The sequence below is a fragment of the Pocillopora damicornis genome, chromosome 14 (genome assembly GCF_964200805.1).
Source record: "Pocillopora damicornis chromosome 14, jaPocDami1.2, whole genome shotgun sequence".
NCBI lineage: Eukaryota > Metazoa > Cnidaria > Anthozoa > Scleractinia > Pocilloporidae > Pocillopora > Pocillopora damicornis.
The window spans coordinates 1,984,680-2,000,468 of NC_142683.1; the positions used below are offsets into that span (position 1 = coordinate 1,984,680).

At 38.7% G+C, this 15,789-nt stretch overlaps 1 protein-coding gene across 3 annotated transcripts; it reads right to left on the bottom strand.

The window, feature by feature from the left end:
* Positions 1-6,258: 6,258 nt before the first annotated feature.
* On the bottom strand, positions 6,259-15,490 carry LOC113666780 (transcription factor Sp9). Of its 3 annotated transcripts, none has more exons than XM_089194272.1 (2): positions 15,367-15,490; positions 6,259-8,080 (listed from the first exon to the last, which is right to left on the bottom strand). In XM_089194272.1, exon 2 carries the CDS (start codon positions 8,036-8,038, stop codon positions 6,866-6,868), a length of 1,173 nt encoding a protein of 390 aa, XP_089050398.1. In that variant the 5' UTR covers positions 8,039-8,080; positions 15,367-15,490; the 3' UTR covers positions 6,259-6,865. The 3 variants fall into 3 exon arrangements, with proteins under 3 accessions (XP_089050398.1, XP_089050399.1, XP_027038369.2); XM_089194273.1 differs by lacking the exon at positions 15,367-15,490 and adding an exon at positions 9,887-10,367; XM_027182568.2 differs by lacking the exon at positions 15,367-15,490 and adding an exon at positions 8,220-8,820.
* Between the last annotated feature and the right edge of the window lie 299 nt (positions 15,491-15,789).

The window sequence follows — 15,789 nt, forward strand, 5'->3', positions numbered from 1 at the left end:
TTTTCAGGAGGTACTGTTAATCATGTTTTGCTATACGATTCTAACAAAAAAAAAAACAACACTTCGAACGTCTAAACCAAATCTATCGAGTACACTCTTTTCCTTTATAAGGTCCATTTTAAAAGAACGTTCAGGGTGAGATTTACGAAAATTTTAACAACATGCTAAGAACATACCCAGGCTGAGAGTCAGTTAAGAACGTCTTTATTTTGTTAGAACGTTTTCAGGCTTAGATCGCAAAAAAAAATAGATAAATAAATAAATAAATTGGGCGTTCTCATAAAGAAAGAAATAATGTGTACACAGCTAGTCTGAGTACGAAAGCTATCGAGCAGCATTCACATGACTTGTATTTTTAGAGTATCGTTATTTTGGAAACAATTCGTGTGATTTTACAGATAAAATTCTTTGAAGACTTAGTACATGGTTAAGAAAATGTTATATGATTAGACTGTGGAAAGATTCTTACGACGTTCACAATTCAATTTGATTTCCGACAGCCGGAAAAAATTAAATTAAGTTACTATTGTGAAAACTTTGTAATGAATTTATTAAATTAATGCTTGTTGTTTAGGTTAATAGAGCTATCATTTTAAATCAATTATCGTTTGATTTCGTCTGTCTCTAGTTTTTAACATTCAGGTCATAGCACTGAATTCAAATCCTGTTTTCAAGATGTTTTGTTTCTTTTTCTGTGGAATCTCAACAAACAACTCAAGACGCCATTACTAGCAATCTGAAGTTACGGACACAATGAGTAACTGTAAATCGAATAGTTAATGATTACTGAGTTCGATTTTCTTACCAGTTTACAGCCTAGAATTTGATTTAACTCGTTAGGAGAATTAAGATGCCTATCTCGTTCCATAATTCTCTGAGATCAAATTAGGTAAAGCTTCATTAGTTGACCTTGGATGAGGAAAATTAACCAAGGGCATCAGATTCTAAACCAAGTCTTGTTTTTACACGCCGAATTCGTCAACTTAATTTTCAATTCTCCACAGAGAAAAACGCATCGCCCAGTGTTTGCTCTGAGTATTTTGTAATGGACAAGGTGTTTGGCGCGGCGTAAACTTTTCCTCTCAATGAAGATGAATTCTATGAGCGTTTTATGTGTTCTGGTTTTGTGTAGGAGGCACTGAAGTTCCCACTCAAGCCGGAAGGTGCGCGTGTATGAGGCGTCGCCTTGTCTGTGTTTTGTTTCTTCTTTTTATCTGCGCCTCTCAAACTTAAGCTTTTAAACTCAAACAGGATGAATGGAGTGCGGCTAAGAACAGAATAGGCAGTTAGCTATGGCTACGCTTTCAGATGTCTGCGCCGGAAAGTTTCATTTTCTCGATGTGCTGTTTATAGCGGAAAAAGATGACTCAGTTTCTTTCCCTTTAAGCAGGCTTTTAAGCTTATCTTTAGTGGTAAAATGAGAAGGCTACTAATGTTTCGATGATTGCTAAATTTTTGCAGTTACGCCATTTTCGCTCAGTAAAAACTCCCCTTTATGATTTCCGTCGTATTGATTCTGCAATTTCACATAAACACACTCTCCCACATTTGTTAAAAATCGTATTCGTTTTTGTCCGAGTACCCTGAGGACTAAATATTTTGCCACACTCATTACTTCCTTCGGTTATCCTGTTGGGGTCGGAAAATTGAATTTGGAGCAGATCAAGATTGTTAATTTAAACTTCAAAGCCACGACTATCGATGAGTTATGTGTATGTAGCTGGGTTTTCGACAACCGCCTTACAGTCTTCTTAAATTGGTACAGTGAAAACTCTGTTATCGCCTTGATGGAATGAATCGAATGTGAAATAGATGAAAATTGTTAATTTAAATTTGAAAGCCACGACCTTCGATGATGGTGACATTTAGCTGTTTCCTATTAGGATATTGTAAACATACGACGCTGTTTGTCCTCATCGAAATCTATTTTAGCTGATAAGGGCTATTTCAAACATGTGCATCAATGATTTCCAGCTGAAGGGGTTGGGCGAATGCTGGATGAATACGAAACTCGCGGAACATTGTGATCCTTGTTTGAAAAGCCGAGATCGAGAGTGACAATTATTTTTAGCTATAGTCTACATTTCTACTGTCGCGCGCTGTATGAGAATTTTGTAAGCTGCTGATAATAACACGATAAAATCGAATAGAGTAGTAATACTTCCACTTACATGCGTTCGTTTTTGTGATAACTCATCCCCTACATTACAATATTTTCAAACAACAGCAATAATACACAGAATTTCTTCGCTCAAAAAGATAATCCTGGGCTAATCAAGCTTCCGTTAGACCTATAACCTCGACTAATAACGAATCCCAGACTTAAATGACTTTGTAAGAAATGCGAGACTTTTTTAAAAGACCCTACAGAAAGGCTGATACATTTGCTAGATCGGGTGAAAAGTTTAGCGAAGACCCACGATTTTTCAAGGTGCGCCATTCGCCATCGCTGTGGGCGAGAGGTTACTGTGTGTTATTTACTTCAGCTCGGCTACTCTCTTGAAAAGTTTGAATTAATGTACAGTTTGAATTATTATTATCAAATCTGCCCTCGCAAAAATCTGCATTCATGCTCGATGTTTCTCATGAAAATTTTCCTTTGCGAAATATTATATTCATTGTTTATTTAATTTAAAAATCTAGTAAAAATTATTCCAGAACTTCTCTTTTGAAAGGGCGTCTCCCCGACAAGAAAATAGAGGAACCGTGTCTCGAATCTTTGACTTTTTATTTACTTATATTATGTAAGCTTTTGTCCAAACTTTCGACCCTCGTAAGTTACTTCATTTAAACGAAAGTTTAGGTACTCAGTTCGAAAGTGATTCTTTATTTTTAAATATATCTCTCAATAATTTTCAGCATTCTTCCCTGCTTCACTTTCGATCAACTTATTTCATTCATCTGTTCAACTACAGAAGGAAATCATACCGAACACAAATTAAGTGTGGTTTTGAAAATTCAGTGATAAAGAGCGTTTGTTTCCTTGTCTTACTAATTTTTCTTAATCTTTTATCAAGATCTCACTTAACTCGATTTTTCAATAGATATGTTTACTTAAAACAGGTTTAACTCATTGAAGATAGCGCTCTAGTCAGATATTTTGTATCGGTTAAGTTGAGGGGCTGGGCAAGTCGCAGCCAAATCCTTTGATGTTATCCGCACCTGGGCACAGCTGTTTTCGTATTGGAAGTTGATGAGCGAAAGGTATGCCTTTTTCCTTACACAGGAATCTTAAAACGACTCTCTTTGTTTGGCAAGAAGTGGATGAAAAGGACATAGAAAAAAAATGAACCATCTGCGGGAATTAATTGTCACACAAGAATTAATATTTTTGTTCTATCTTTAAAGATGGAACAGTTGAAGCGAAAGTTTTAAAAGAACCGCAGAACTCCCTAACAAAAATTTTAGTAAGATCGTACTGACGTTTTGTCGCGGGCTATAATTTTATCGTGGAAACATCTTAACCTACATCTGATAATATTAAACGATATACAGTTTTATAATTGTCCTCAGGGCATTCATTTGACTGTGTCACGAATCTCCGCTACAAGGCACCGCGAGCAGAAGCCAAAAAAAAAAAAAAAAACAACGTTTCCTCCGCTGCGGTACGAACAAAAAGCTTGAGCATTTTGCGTAGGATGTAGGAACCTATAAACGAAACATCTCTGCTTTCAATTTTTCGTCTGCATCAGGAAAAAAGGTTTATCAAAAGGACAAAGCTTAAAGCCCGGCAAAAAAAGTTTTATCTTTTTTCCTGGCTCAGACCATTTCTTTTTCAAAAACTTCTTGTAATTTTAATGACCTACATTAACTTTTGGACGCGGTTAGTCGGTGTCGATATTTAGGGAGACTGACAATAAGTAAATACGTGTGGGTCCTAACGCATGAATGCACCCTCAGACAATCTTGAGAAGCTATGAATTCAGTTTCTTTTGTTTGTGAAATATTTTCTACCATAAGCCCTAAGGGTTTAAAACTTTGTTTTGCTTTCACGCATACGGCTTGAATTTGCAAACACAACTAAGTGTAATTTTTCGAGATTTCCGCAATGTCTCCGTGCAATTTTGGCCGTGCTTTAGTGCAAGGGGAACCCCCTGATGTGAGTTATAAGTAGGGAAAAAGGAATATCTTGAGAACTATTATGTATCATTAAACGAGACGCCTCGATAATTATCGTAAGCCGTTAAATGCAAACCCAATTATACTTGCGTCAAAGCCTTCCTTAGCATTCTACTTAGAAAAATGGATTTCACTTCGATCTAAATACCTAAACAACCTTTCGATAACTGGCTTCGACTTCTAATGCGCGGTGGGCCTGCGATAATTAAAAGCCTTGAGTTACTGTTGTGAAAGCAATTAGGCCGGGCAAGAGTTATTTTCCTTCTGTTCATAATAGCGAAAAAACAACACACTGCAGTAATACCTCGCTAGACAATCGAAAGAAGTTGATCACTAATTTAGAAGAGGCGGTCGCGAGGAGCCTTTGTCGGCATCCCGTCCAAGCTCTAATTTGAGCATGTTTATCAAGCGTGTCTGAGGTGGTTCTAAGCCCTCAAAGACAGAGCTCTCGAGGGACTCACTGAATTAAAATTGCCATATCATCAAAGGCAGAAACAAACAAAAACAGTGATTATCTCAAGCAAAGAGTCTTTTAGAAAAATCTTTTACGCAGAGGACATAAAGGTCGTTGCGCTAATTCCTTGTGGTTTCTTTGTTGTTAAAAGTTTTCCGGTCGCCGATGACTTCTGTATTTTTTCCCTCACAAAAACACCGCGACTTCTTTTTAATAAATATGACCTACATCAATCACAATTTTTTCCATAGCCTTGGGCGAAGTAGGAAATCTGATCCGTTCCCGCTCCACGCGGAGTTGTTTATGTTGTGTTTAGGCGAGAATTAAACTCAATTTCTCAAGCGTGAAGATGTCTTTACGTTCGAGATAAGTTTCATGCGGGGTGCCTCCATTCGCAAAACGCGCGCTAAACAGCCATTTTTCTCTTGTACCCACAACTAAGTAAAGAAAGCGGGAGAAAAAGGAATTTGTGTATATAAAAGTTGTCCAGGAGGAGTGCCAGCTTGTCAAACAGCTTGCTTTGTGATTATTCCAATTATCCGAATGTGACACCCGTACGGCGGCAAGCAAGCTACAATGTCTCCTAAATTAATGAAGATTGAAGACTCGGCTGGTCGAACTAGAGGTATTAACTGCCTGAATAGTGGAAATAATTACGTCTTCCCGTATCTTGACGAGATGAATGAGAAACGTTCAAAATGGGTGTAAAAAAGCACTTCAAGAGAATTGATAAGCTTTACAAATAAAACGTTTCCTCTCAAATCAACTTTACTACTTAGAGACTTCCGTGCTCGATTTCCCTCGCACGCACTTTTGTGCATTTCAACTTGGAGTAGACACGAAAAGCCTGCACGTATTGCAGGGAAAGTTTTTTTTTTCAATTGGTCAAGTTTTGTCCCTATATTGTAAAGTAAATCAAAAAGATTTTAAAATCTAGCTAAAGAGAAGTAAAGTGAGTTTATTTTCGCCTCGGAACTTCCGTGGAAAGAGAGTGAAGAGAAGATTCTGAAAAGGTAGTTATTTACCCAGGCTTTCACTAAGCCATTGCATTGATGTTTTTCAAAAAACTGCGGCCATCTTCTGTAAAAATGTGTTAGATTTAGCCAGGGTCAATTTCTGTGTGCTTTGTAAATAAAAGAAAACGAAGCATGTCTGGCGAATTATTTCAAGTGCCATTGTAAAATAACCGCTTTTTAAGTGAGTTTCTCGACTGGCATTCAACCACAACGGGAAATAAATCTGTGTTAATCCCTAAAGTTTTAAACCACGGAGAGAGTTTTTCACACAGTTTGATAAAACAGTTCGATTTAAAGTACCACCCGGAACGAAGCTGTATCTTGTGGATCGGAAAGGATAATAATTTGGAGAATACATATCTACAAGCCGAACACTTGTAAGCCGGGGATTTAATCGTGGATATTCGGAAAAAACAATGCTTTAAAGTGGTTATCTATAGACTTAGAACTATATTGGAGTGGGAAGCCATTTCAATTCCAATACTACTCGTGACTGATAGAAAGCCATTTATATGCATCGTGGAAAGCCATTATAGATCACATCAGGGATCCAGTGTGTCTGAAACTCTGAGTATTATGTCTTTCTAATTGTGAAAATGATGTAATTCGTACTCGAGAAGAGACGTAAATTTGTAGATAAAAAAGCACTATCATAACTCAAAGACAATCTTTGCAATTGAAACAGTACCTTCTCTCTCTTTAATTTAGTTTCAAGGTCCAGCTTTTCTTTTTTAGGTTTTATGTACAACTCAATGGTAAATATTAAAGGCTGAATCTTTGATGTCTTGTTCAATTAAATAACTTCCAATATACAGTATTTAAATACAATTGAACAAGGCTCAAAATTTGTCATTTTGATAGCATAAAAATGTTTTCTCTGTTTCAAACAAGTGATAAATTGTCTTTGTTACTCCGTTCACTCTAGGCAATGTTTAACTCATCAAGAAAGATTTACCTTCGATCAGAATTGAAGTCCCTTTGCAATGATTAAAAAATCCTTAATCAACCTTAGTAGTGAGAGCCATATGTGAATGTTTCGTTTGAACTAGTTTGAACTTGGAAATCTTATACCTTTAACGTCTCGAGCCGACGTCAAACGAATATGTACAACGTTAACACTATCTCGCGTTCGCCGAGTTCACAAAGGTTTCAAGTGATAAATTTTCTTTCATTAATTCAAAGCTTTCCTATGTTAGGATGAGCGTCATAGACCTTGAAGAAAAAAACATTTTATCAATAAAATCGAAACGTCTTACTACTCTCCAGCCTTGACAAGCTAAGCAATCTTCAGGCTGTTACTTTCGCCATTTTCAGACAGGTTACATGCGCGTTCAATGTCAGCGCCGTTTGTGGTTTTCTCGTCTTCTTTTTCCTCCTTTTCTGACTCTCCTTTCTTCACCGTATCATTGTTATGGGTTTTAACGTGTTTTGCCAGGTGATCACTCCGCATGAAACGTTTATTACAGATGGGGCAAGCGAATCGTTTCTCGCCAGTGTGCGTCCGTAAATGTCTCTGCAGTTCGTCAGATCGAGTGAATCTCTTTCCGCAAAACAACCAGTTACACACAAATGGCCGCTCGCCAGTATGCCAGCGGAGATGAGCTTTCAGATGTGAGGTTTTCCCGTACACTTTGCCGCAGCCCGGAATGTGACAAATGTGTTGAGTCTTTTTCCTAAAAGGTGCACCAGCCGCACTTAATCTCTCGTTGTCTTGGCAGTTGGGGCAATCGCAGGTCGCGCGACCAGTGTAGCGTCGAGTCGCTCTTGCAGTCACACTCTGCGTAGAAGGCAATAAACTTGTCGTCCCTGAAAAGTAAGAAGGTCCATCTATATACGTAGGAAGAGAAGCTTTCATGGGATCGGATCCGAGGCAGGGAGGGGGTAGAAAATGCGGATGACTCGCCACAGAAACCGCAGCAGGAATAGGTAAACTTCCTGTAGAGTATTCATGCGGCAGTCCTGTAAAATGGCTTAACGTTGGATGAAACGAGCTGCCTGATACGGCTGAGTCGAGCCAGGGGGGATTACTGTGTACTTCCCAGAACGCCTGCCGAGCTGAAGCCTGTGAATGGGGTTCTAAAGGTGGTTTAAACCAAGGCGAGCTTTCGTAGGGATGCGGCATCCGCGCTGGATAAATTGATGCCTCAACAGAAGCAGAATGAACGCGACTCGCCGATGCGATAGCTAATGGATCTGTGAGCGAATTGTGTCCTGTTGTATAGCTCGGATTGCTGAGAAAGCTGTCGTGATTCTGAACGCTTAAAGATTCGCTGGTTGGCATAAAGGCGGACGGCAGATTTGAATACAAGCCACTGTCAGTCGGCCTTCCGCGCTGAATTGGAAGGGAATTCGGTTGTTTCCAATGGTAGAAACCTTTAGCCATGCTTGTCACGTCAGCTACGGGTGGCGGGGATTGTTGTCCAATTCTACTGCAAGTCGCTGCGAGCATCGCAAGAGGTGTCAATCTGTAATCTGTCCGTGTTCCCGGCTCCTGCAAGAAATACAAAATGAAACGTGTACAGAAGCGAGCAGCGGCCGTCAAACATATCGTATTAGCGCGCGTGGTGTAATCAGCTTAAAGTTGCTAATCAAATCACACTAAATTCCTGTACAAATACAACGGAACAAACCTGATGGAAAAAAAAACTTCTCATAGAATTTAAGCTTGGGTTGATTTAGGGAAGTTCTGTGATCTATTTTTGTCGGCAAATTCACGAACACTTCTACGCCCCACGAGCTCTGAGATGGACTGTTGATTCAATTCAGCCTAAACCCCAAGTACGTAGCCTTTTGAGATGCCGCCACTCTCGTTCATAGCCAATCAGCGATATAGCAGGGCCGTTCATGACACAATGTGATTGAATGATAGGGATTTGTTGATATATAATAAGTTTTTCCAAATGGAACCATTATTCGCAACCAATCCATACCAACAAACAAAGGCCCAACTCTATCGGCCTTCAGGCGGGCGTTGAAAGTGTAATTTCGGAGCTCGCCAAAATGTTGACAATTACATCTAGCCAAAACACTTGCAGCTGCAATGGCTAAGATTTCGAGTTCTGCCACTTCACACCTCTCGATTGGAATCGGAAGCCATAATTGTCTCAATTGGAAAAGCTTTACACTGCGACATAAGTTTCTGTGTACTTCAACTCGTGCGTTATACTATTGTGTCCGCTATGCTAGCTCGTTATGATGACCGGTGCCTCAGAAAGACCAATGTTCTTGCTTTGTCGAGAGATTTTTTAGATATAAATATCAGCTTGTGGGTGGCACACAGTGAGTCGGGGGCGTTATTTAGTTGAGAAAGGGGGCGGTCGAGGGCTGTTCAGTAAATATGATGCCATAAAGACGCACCACTTTACGACTACTGATCCGTGCATAGACTAAAAAAAAATTTCCATGTTTTGTTTACGATTGAAAACACGTCTTGAAATTCGACTTCGACGACTGAATACTTCCTTAATTCAGAAACCTGTTTTACTTCCTAAAAGATTTCGTGTTAAGAGCCGGCACCGAGATTATTCCAAAGGATGTATTTAATTTTAGCTTGTTTTGAGATGTGATTTTCACGGCGACGGAGGTAATTGTTTTCTAACTAGCAAGGATGATAATTGCAATTTATTTCAAAGAGTGTTGTTTGCTCCACAGAACTCTAGACTACATTTAACTCCAATTTAATTTACCCCATCGGATACACGAGTCGGTTAAAAATTCTGTTGTTGTTCCTAATTTTTATCGGCGGGGTTTCTCGAAAGATTACAACTTTGTAATGGGTTTGTATAAATGGTGAATGTTTCGTCGCACTATGTGGCGTTTTTAAGCGGATTTCCCGCAGAGAATCGCTTTAACAAAGATTTGCTGCTATCATAAAGAATTATGTATGTATACACTCTCACCATGGATTCAGTAAGTAGACAATATAATAATACGATACAAAATTAATCCCCGTCAATAAATCCTAGATGTTTTAACAAATAAGAAAGTTTCTCTGAAATAAAAGAATCGAAAAGAGACAAGGCAATTTTAAATGGACCTCGTTGAAGAGAATGGAAACAGTGTAAGGAGCGTTGTTTGGTTTCTCGACGTGATGCGCGCAGTCAAATTAGTATTAAGTTACTTTCAGTTTGCCGGCACTCGAATGTATTGAAATTTCTGGGCCATGGGGCATAATCTGGTTTCTAAAACTGTACGACTCCAAGCGAATGCATTAGCAAGCAACGTTTTGTAAACACTGATTTTCTTCAGAACTCTCTTAAAATGCTAAAATACGTGGGCATATTAAAGTTATTCATACCTGACGATGATCAAAGCGATCCCGCCGAAGTAACAATCTGCAGTGATTTGAAGGCGAGATACGTTGATACGGGTGGTTTGGCGTAATACCTCCCCTTCGATCTTCTTAGCTGTTAGTTCTAATACATATAAAGTTGCTTTTGCGCTTCGACTCACCGGCCTGAGTTTTCAACGCACACGCAAGCAAAATATTGTGCCATCAGGCGTGGTTTGCGAAATTATCGATGGCCTTAAAAACTGATAGATTTAATTAGAAACCTTTTGATGTGCCGCTCCTGATTGATGCTCTGCCTGTTCTGAGAGCGCATCAACGACTTCGCGTACAATCAATGACACCTTCAATTTAAACGGGCGATAAGGATTCCAGCTGCAAGCCTGCATTAAATCGGAAAAGCTCATTGTTCCTCTAGTCGAACAGAGACGCATAATAGAGGAACCGATTTAGAGGGTCAACTTGCCTTAGGCTTGCAGTACAAGTGTTAATTATAGAGAATGTTAAAAAACTCTTCCAGCTACGGTCATATTACCGGCTTGTTCAAATCTGAGTGCAAATTGCGAAGGTACGCCCCCCTCTTCACTTTCGGCTGACATCTAAAGAGATTAAACCTGTAAAGTCAAACGCTCGAAGAGTATCCAGTCGTATTTGAAAGAACGTTCATGTGCGCGTTCAGCATGCGTTGCCGACGTAGTTGTCTCCAATCGATTGTCCGGTTGTCGCAAGGGTATTTGACTAGGTTCCTATTGTTTGCAGACCTTTCCTTGTCTGTCAGAACCGATAAGAATCTGGTGAAAATTAAATTCACTGGTTTTTGTGGGTTTCGCGGTGGATGAACCTTTAGACAACACATATTCGCTTCTAGAAACGGCGTGCGCGTATAAAGGCTGGATGTTAAACACGGTTTTAACAAGGTGTCTTTTAAATTAGAAAGGTAAATGTTGGTATTTACATAACATTTTGTACGTGTTAATAGGGTTGTTTATAGTAGGAATGTTTACATTTCGCGCTCCGCCGCAAGCGCATTCGATAATGAAATTAGGAAATACATTTTGGCTTTGGGTGGTTTAATTGTCGTGTTTCTGTCGAGAGGAATTTTGATTTCCGTGTAGCTCACATATCGATGGAAAAAAATCTCGGTATTAGAAAAGATTGCTTTTCGGCTTTTGAAGAAAGATTTGAGTGGTTTCTTTGTATTCCTTTGCTTTCACACTTTTTATTTGAAAAGAAAAGGAGTTATTTCATCTAAACCCCTTAGAATTGAATACAATCTTCTTAATCTTCACTTGAGGTGTGTGTATGAATTAAACATCTCTTTATTTTACACGTGGACGTTCCAAACAACACTGTGGGTAAATTTCACTTGACCAAAAGTGAAGCTCTTGCAAACAATGGCGCTAATTAAATCAAGTACGGTCGCTTGTGTTTATTTGCTTTTCTATTAGCTTGTTGCGAACCGGCAAAGTGGATACCCATCATAAAATCATAACCCCCGCTGAGAGACTAGTAAACTTTTGAGAATTATTTCTCAAGTTAAAGTCAATTAAGGTACACAATAACTAAACGCTAAGCACTACCGTCAAATCGAAATGTGTTGAGTTTGAATGCCTCAGCTGAAGGAAAAAAAAATCTGCTTGTAGGGTTGTTAAAAGCAATCTCCCAGTTTGTTACAATTTTATTTGTTGATCGGCGAAGGAAACACATCTTAAGCTTTTTCTTTTAAAACCCATCTGTTGTTATACGGTTTAACGTGCACTTATGACAAAAAAAGCTACTTGAATATCTTGTTCAATTGAAATTGCCAGTAGCAATCTGTTAACTTATGCTTTTGTAGTTGGATAGTGTTTCGTTTTCGATGACTTTAGGGGCCGGCGAAATGGCTAGAACAAGTTCATAAACCCTTGAAAGGTGGGCTCCTTCTAAACGCGCGGGCCTAATGTTCAGGTTTAGAAGGGAAAATTAGAAAAAAATATATTTCGGTTGAAAACGGCCATTCTTAAGACTGCTATTCATGGATTGCTTGTTAAGCTTAATTATTTTTCATTGTTACTCGTGGTACAGGAAGGATTCCCTGCTGAGGTTTTCTGAGAAAGAGGACAGTTGGTAAAAAACAAAGAAATTTATTTTTCTTTACGTGTAAGGAAACTCGTTGAATTATTTCAGATGTGAATTTCTTCACCCGATTAAAATTTTCGAGGGTTATGATTTCCCGGAACAGTTCATGTCATGTTCAACAATGAGTTTTTCCCCGATGTACCGGCCTTTCTGGAAATTCGAAAGCCACTGCTGGCCAGGATTTCCTTTAAGAACGGATAAACACCGGCACTGAAGGCTAACAAGGAAATATTTCACACGCACAGTTCAACATACAAACCAAAGCCCAATTTGTTCATTTTTTAATTAACAAAGTATTTGAGCTTCATTTGCTGTCGGTCCTAGTTTAGCTGGTGACAGGAGCTAATGAAGGCAGTCTTTTTTTTCTGTTAACTTTCATAGTTAGCACATATCAGATTTGAGAGAACCGAACTTCATCATTTATTTCTCAAAAATTTCTATTTTCATTTGTTCGGTTGCGGGTCAGAAATGTGATAAATCACACGAAACTACAAAACAGATTTGATTGCCGCTAGGGTTTGTAACATCTGTAACGGCCTTTAAGGCTAAAACTTCTATCAGGAAATGTTCAATTCGTGATTGATGACTTTTGACGATTGACGAATTCATAAATCTTTCGACGAGTTATTGTTTGAAGTTTACACGTGAATAAATGTATTTTTTAAATTGGATGTCATCGTCGGCAGCCAAATTATATTTTATTAGGTGAGGGGTTCAGCAGTTCTCTTTGATATGAGAATCTTTTGTTCAATGGGGCGCTTCGATTTATACAACACCTGCCTCGCTGAAAATTTCCATTGTTATAGAATTTCAGGCCATGCCCTTAAAAAAGGACTTTTCCCACCTCAGTAACATATGGTAAGAATAGGAGTGGAAAGCTCGGGATAGATTGTTGTATTCTTAAACGACACGATTTTTAATTGCACCCAGAAATTGCTTAAACATGGCTGTTGAACTCACAAGAGGTTGAAATGCGCTTTTTTTTTCTTTTCGTACCTGCTTCATCGAGGGTTTTGAGTTGAAGTAGCAGGCACCAGTCAAAGCTATGGAATGTCGCCTGATAAGAAATGCTTTGGAAACTGCGAGCCTTATGAATGTGGAACCTGCTTGCGTTTGAAAGAAAGAGGGGAAAGATACTTTTAATCAGTTTTGTGACAGCACGATTTGGCATTCAGTCGATTTAGGCCGAGACGCTATTTACAACGAGGGGATATTTAGGAAACACACTTTTCAGTAACCAGCTGTGCCGGCTTATTTAGACTTGTTACAATAAAAACTCGGATAATTCAGAATTACGGGGCGGGCTCGCTCAAGCCAAGCAATGAAAGCCAATTAAGTGTTGAAGCCTGCACTTTGTTCGAAAAAGCGGTGTGTATTAACATCGCTTAACTCAAGTGGCGCTTAGAAAATCAACTTAACAACTTCAGGGCCCAATAGTTATAGGCCTCGTTACCTTAATTTGGGGGCAGAGTTCTTTAGTTTTGTCGTCTTTTGATGACACTAAAGTACACTTCTCCATTAACTCAATTTTCACCTGTAGTTAAAAGGGTTATTTGTGATTCGAACTCACATATAAATTCAAGAAAAGAAGCCATTAAAAAAACGAAACCTGTCTTTCTTTTTTTAACATTTCGCTCTGAAGAAGGGCTAACGATCGAAACGTCAGCTTACAAACTCTTTACGCTGGCCAATTTCCAATTTTAGCTCAGTTGAAAAAACAGAATTATCTTCGTTTTTTTAACAATTTAAAAAAAAATTCTGCGCTTGATTGTAGATCAAAGTAGTGCTACTTTTGTAAGCGCTCTCTTGTTTATGAGAAGTAGATATGAGTTTTTATATTGCATCTTTAAGGTAAAATGTGGTACTAATGCGAAACTTTGATTCGCAACTGGTCACAGAGTTTTCCCTTTCACATAGATTCATCTACTTTGCCCGCTTTTGGAAAGTCTTATAAGAAAGAGTGCTTGTAATGATATCTAGTGCCTTTCAAAGGACACCTTATTACTAGCAGAAATGACATCTGCCAGAGTATTTCGGGAAACCTTTAATTTGCCCGCTTCGCAGTCTAATTTCATATATGGCACCTAATACAAACTCAAACCGAAATTTTTATTAGTGATTTCGAACTTTCCAGCACTCCGTACTGCAGCGAAAATATTTGTTTTTAAGCTGGTCGCTATATTTGGTAAATCGACAGCGGGGAACTAATTAGAAAACATTGTGCTGAAAGGCCACATGGAGAGCAAGAAAAGTGATCCTTTCACTGTCAAAACGAAAGCAACCAGGTCGGTGGTTGTTTAGAGTAATTGGCCGCGCACAGGTGCTACTGGCAGCTTATTAAATAGCATCAAATGTGGCCTTCTAAAAATTAAGGTCGAAAAGTGATTTTTGGAAATTGTCGGGTTTTTTTTTTAACAAAAAATTTTTTGGTATTAAAGCTAAGGGTTGTACGGAAAAAACTAAATTGAGATACAAGGCTGGGGTTTTTTAATTGATACTGACAAATAAGCATATTGCATTGTCGAGGCTGGTTAAGTTATAAAAACACTTCTTTGTCTTTGGCGAATGGTTGTGTCTGTCGTTGTCACACACTGAAAACGAAAAATTATCATGGCCCCGGTCTGATTTTTCCTCAATCTGTTTCTTTTTTCTTTTAACAATGTAACGAGAAGGATTTTTCAAGGGGAAGCAACGGTTTTGCAAATTCAAGGAGTTAGTTGAATGTGGAAGCTCACTACTTAATGTGGAGCATTTAACAAAATGTTTGATCGAGCTCGTTAGCACCAGTATTATGTTAACAACTGCACTGTGATAATGGAAAGGGTTAAGTTTTCCTCAAGATGTTTCTACAGGACGCGTTTTACATACAGTAACTTCGATGCGACTCTGAAATACTGGGAAATCAGTTCATGTTTTGTGGCTACAAAATGTAAATTTGTTCAGTGTTTTGAAATTTAACACGGCACGGAAAGTTTTTGTACGATGCTATATCTCAGAAATTAATGACAACCAGCAATTTATTAGTTTGGTGTATTGGGAGTTCGATCGAAGCTATCAGAGGTAGAAAAAATTTTAAATAAAGGATTTTTTCTCCTAAATTTTAACTTTTAGAATAACGCAGCCTTTTAGCAGGACATAATATGCATTTTACCATAAATTGCCTCCTCAATCTGATTGCTGTACATCGAGCTGTTCGCTCGATTAGCTGAGATAACGCAGCCTAGGCCCTGGATAACATTTGTAAAATTCTGAACAGATTTCAATAAAAATGAGGTCAATTGGGTAGCCCGATAGCCCTGAATGGCATAAAAATGTAAATAATCTCATAAGGTTTCTCCCAAACATAGACAGTATCAGTTAAGCTTTCATACCTTTCAAAGTTGTCTAAAGATCTTAAAACAGCACTCGCCCCTCAGAAACTTGTAGGAGGTGTCTGCGGTACTTCGTTGTCAGAAACGCTGCCAGTTAATACTAGTGCTTTCCTCGTGAACAAAAGACACTTTTGAACCGTTGCTGTAAGCCACGCCCACACGCCCCAACCTGCTTGTCTTTCATGTATGCGGTAATCACGGAAAAGAACAAACAAACAATCGCATCGCGTTGTGACCTGGTTTGTCCCTTAAAGGTGCTAAAATGACTACGGTGGAAACGCTGTCAAGTCTACAAATTATTGTTGATAACCTCACAGAAAGTGTTGCTTCCAGAAATTGAACTAAAATCCAGGTCGTGTTATATTTACTATGACATCAGATTTGTGCATGTATAAAATTCACGCGTAAGAAACTGTCAAAATC

Excerpts from the sequence above, each read along its gene's own strand:
- LOC113666780 (XM_027182568.2), bottom strand. The coding sequence starts at position 8,243 with ATGAGAAGTTTTTTTTTCCATCAG. Across the intron at positions 8,081-8,219 it reads GAAGTTTTTTTTTCCATCAG|GAGCCGGGAACACGGACAGA; the intron begins GTTTGTTCCGTT and ends TATTTCTTGCAG.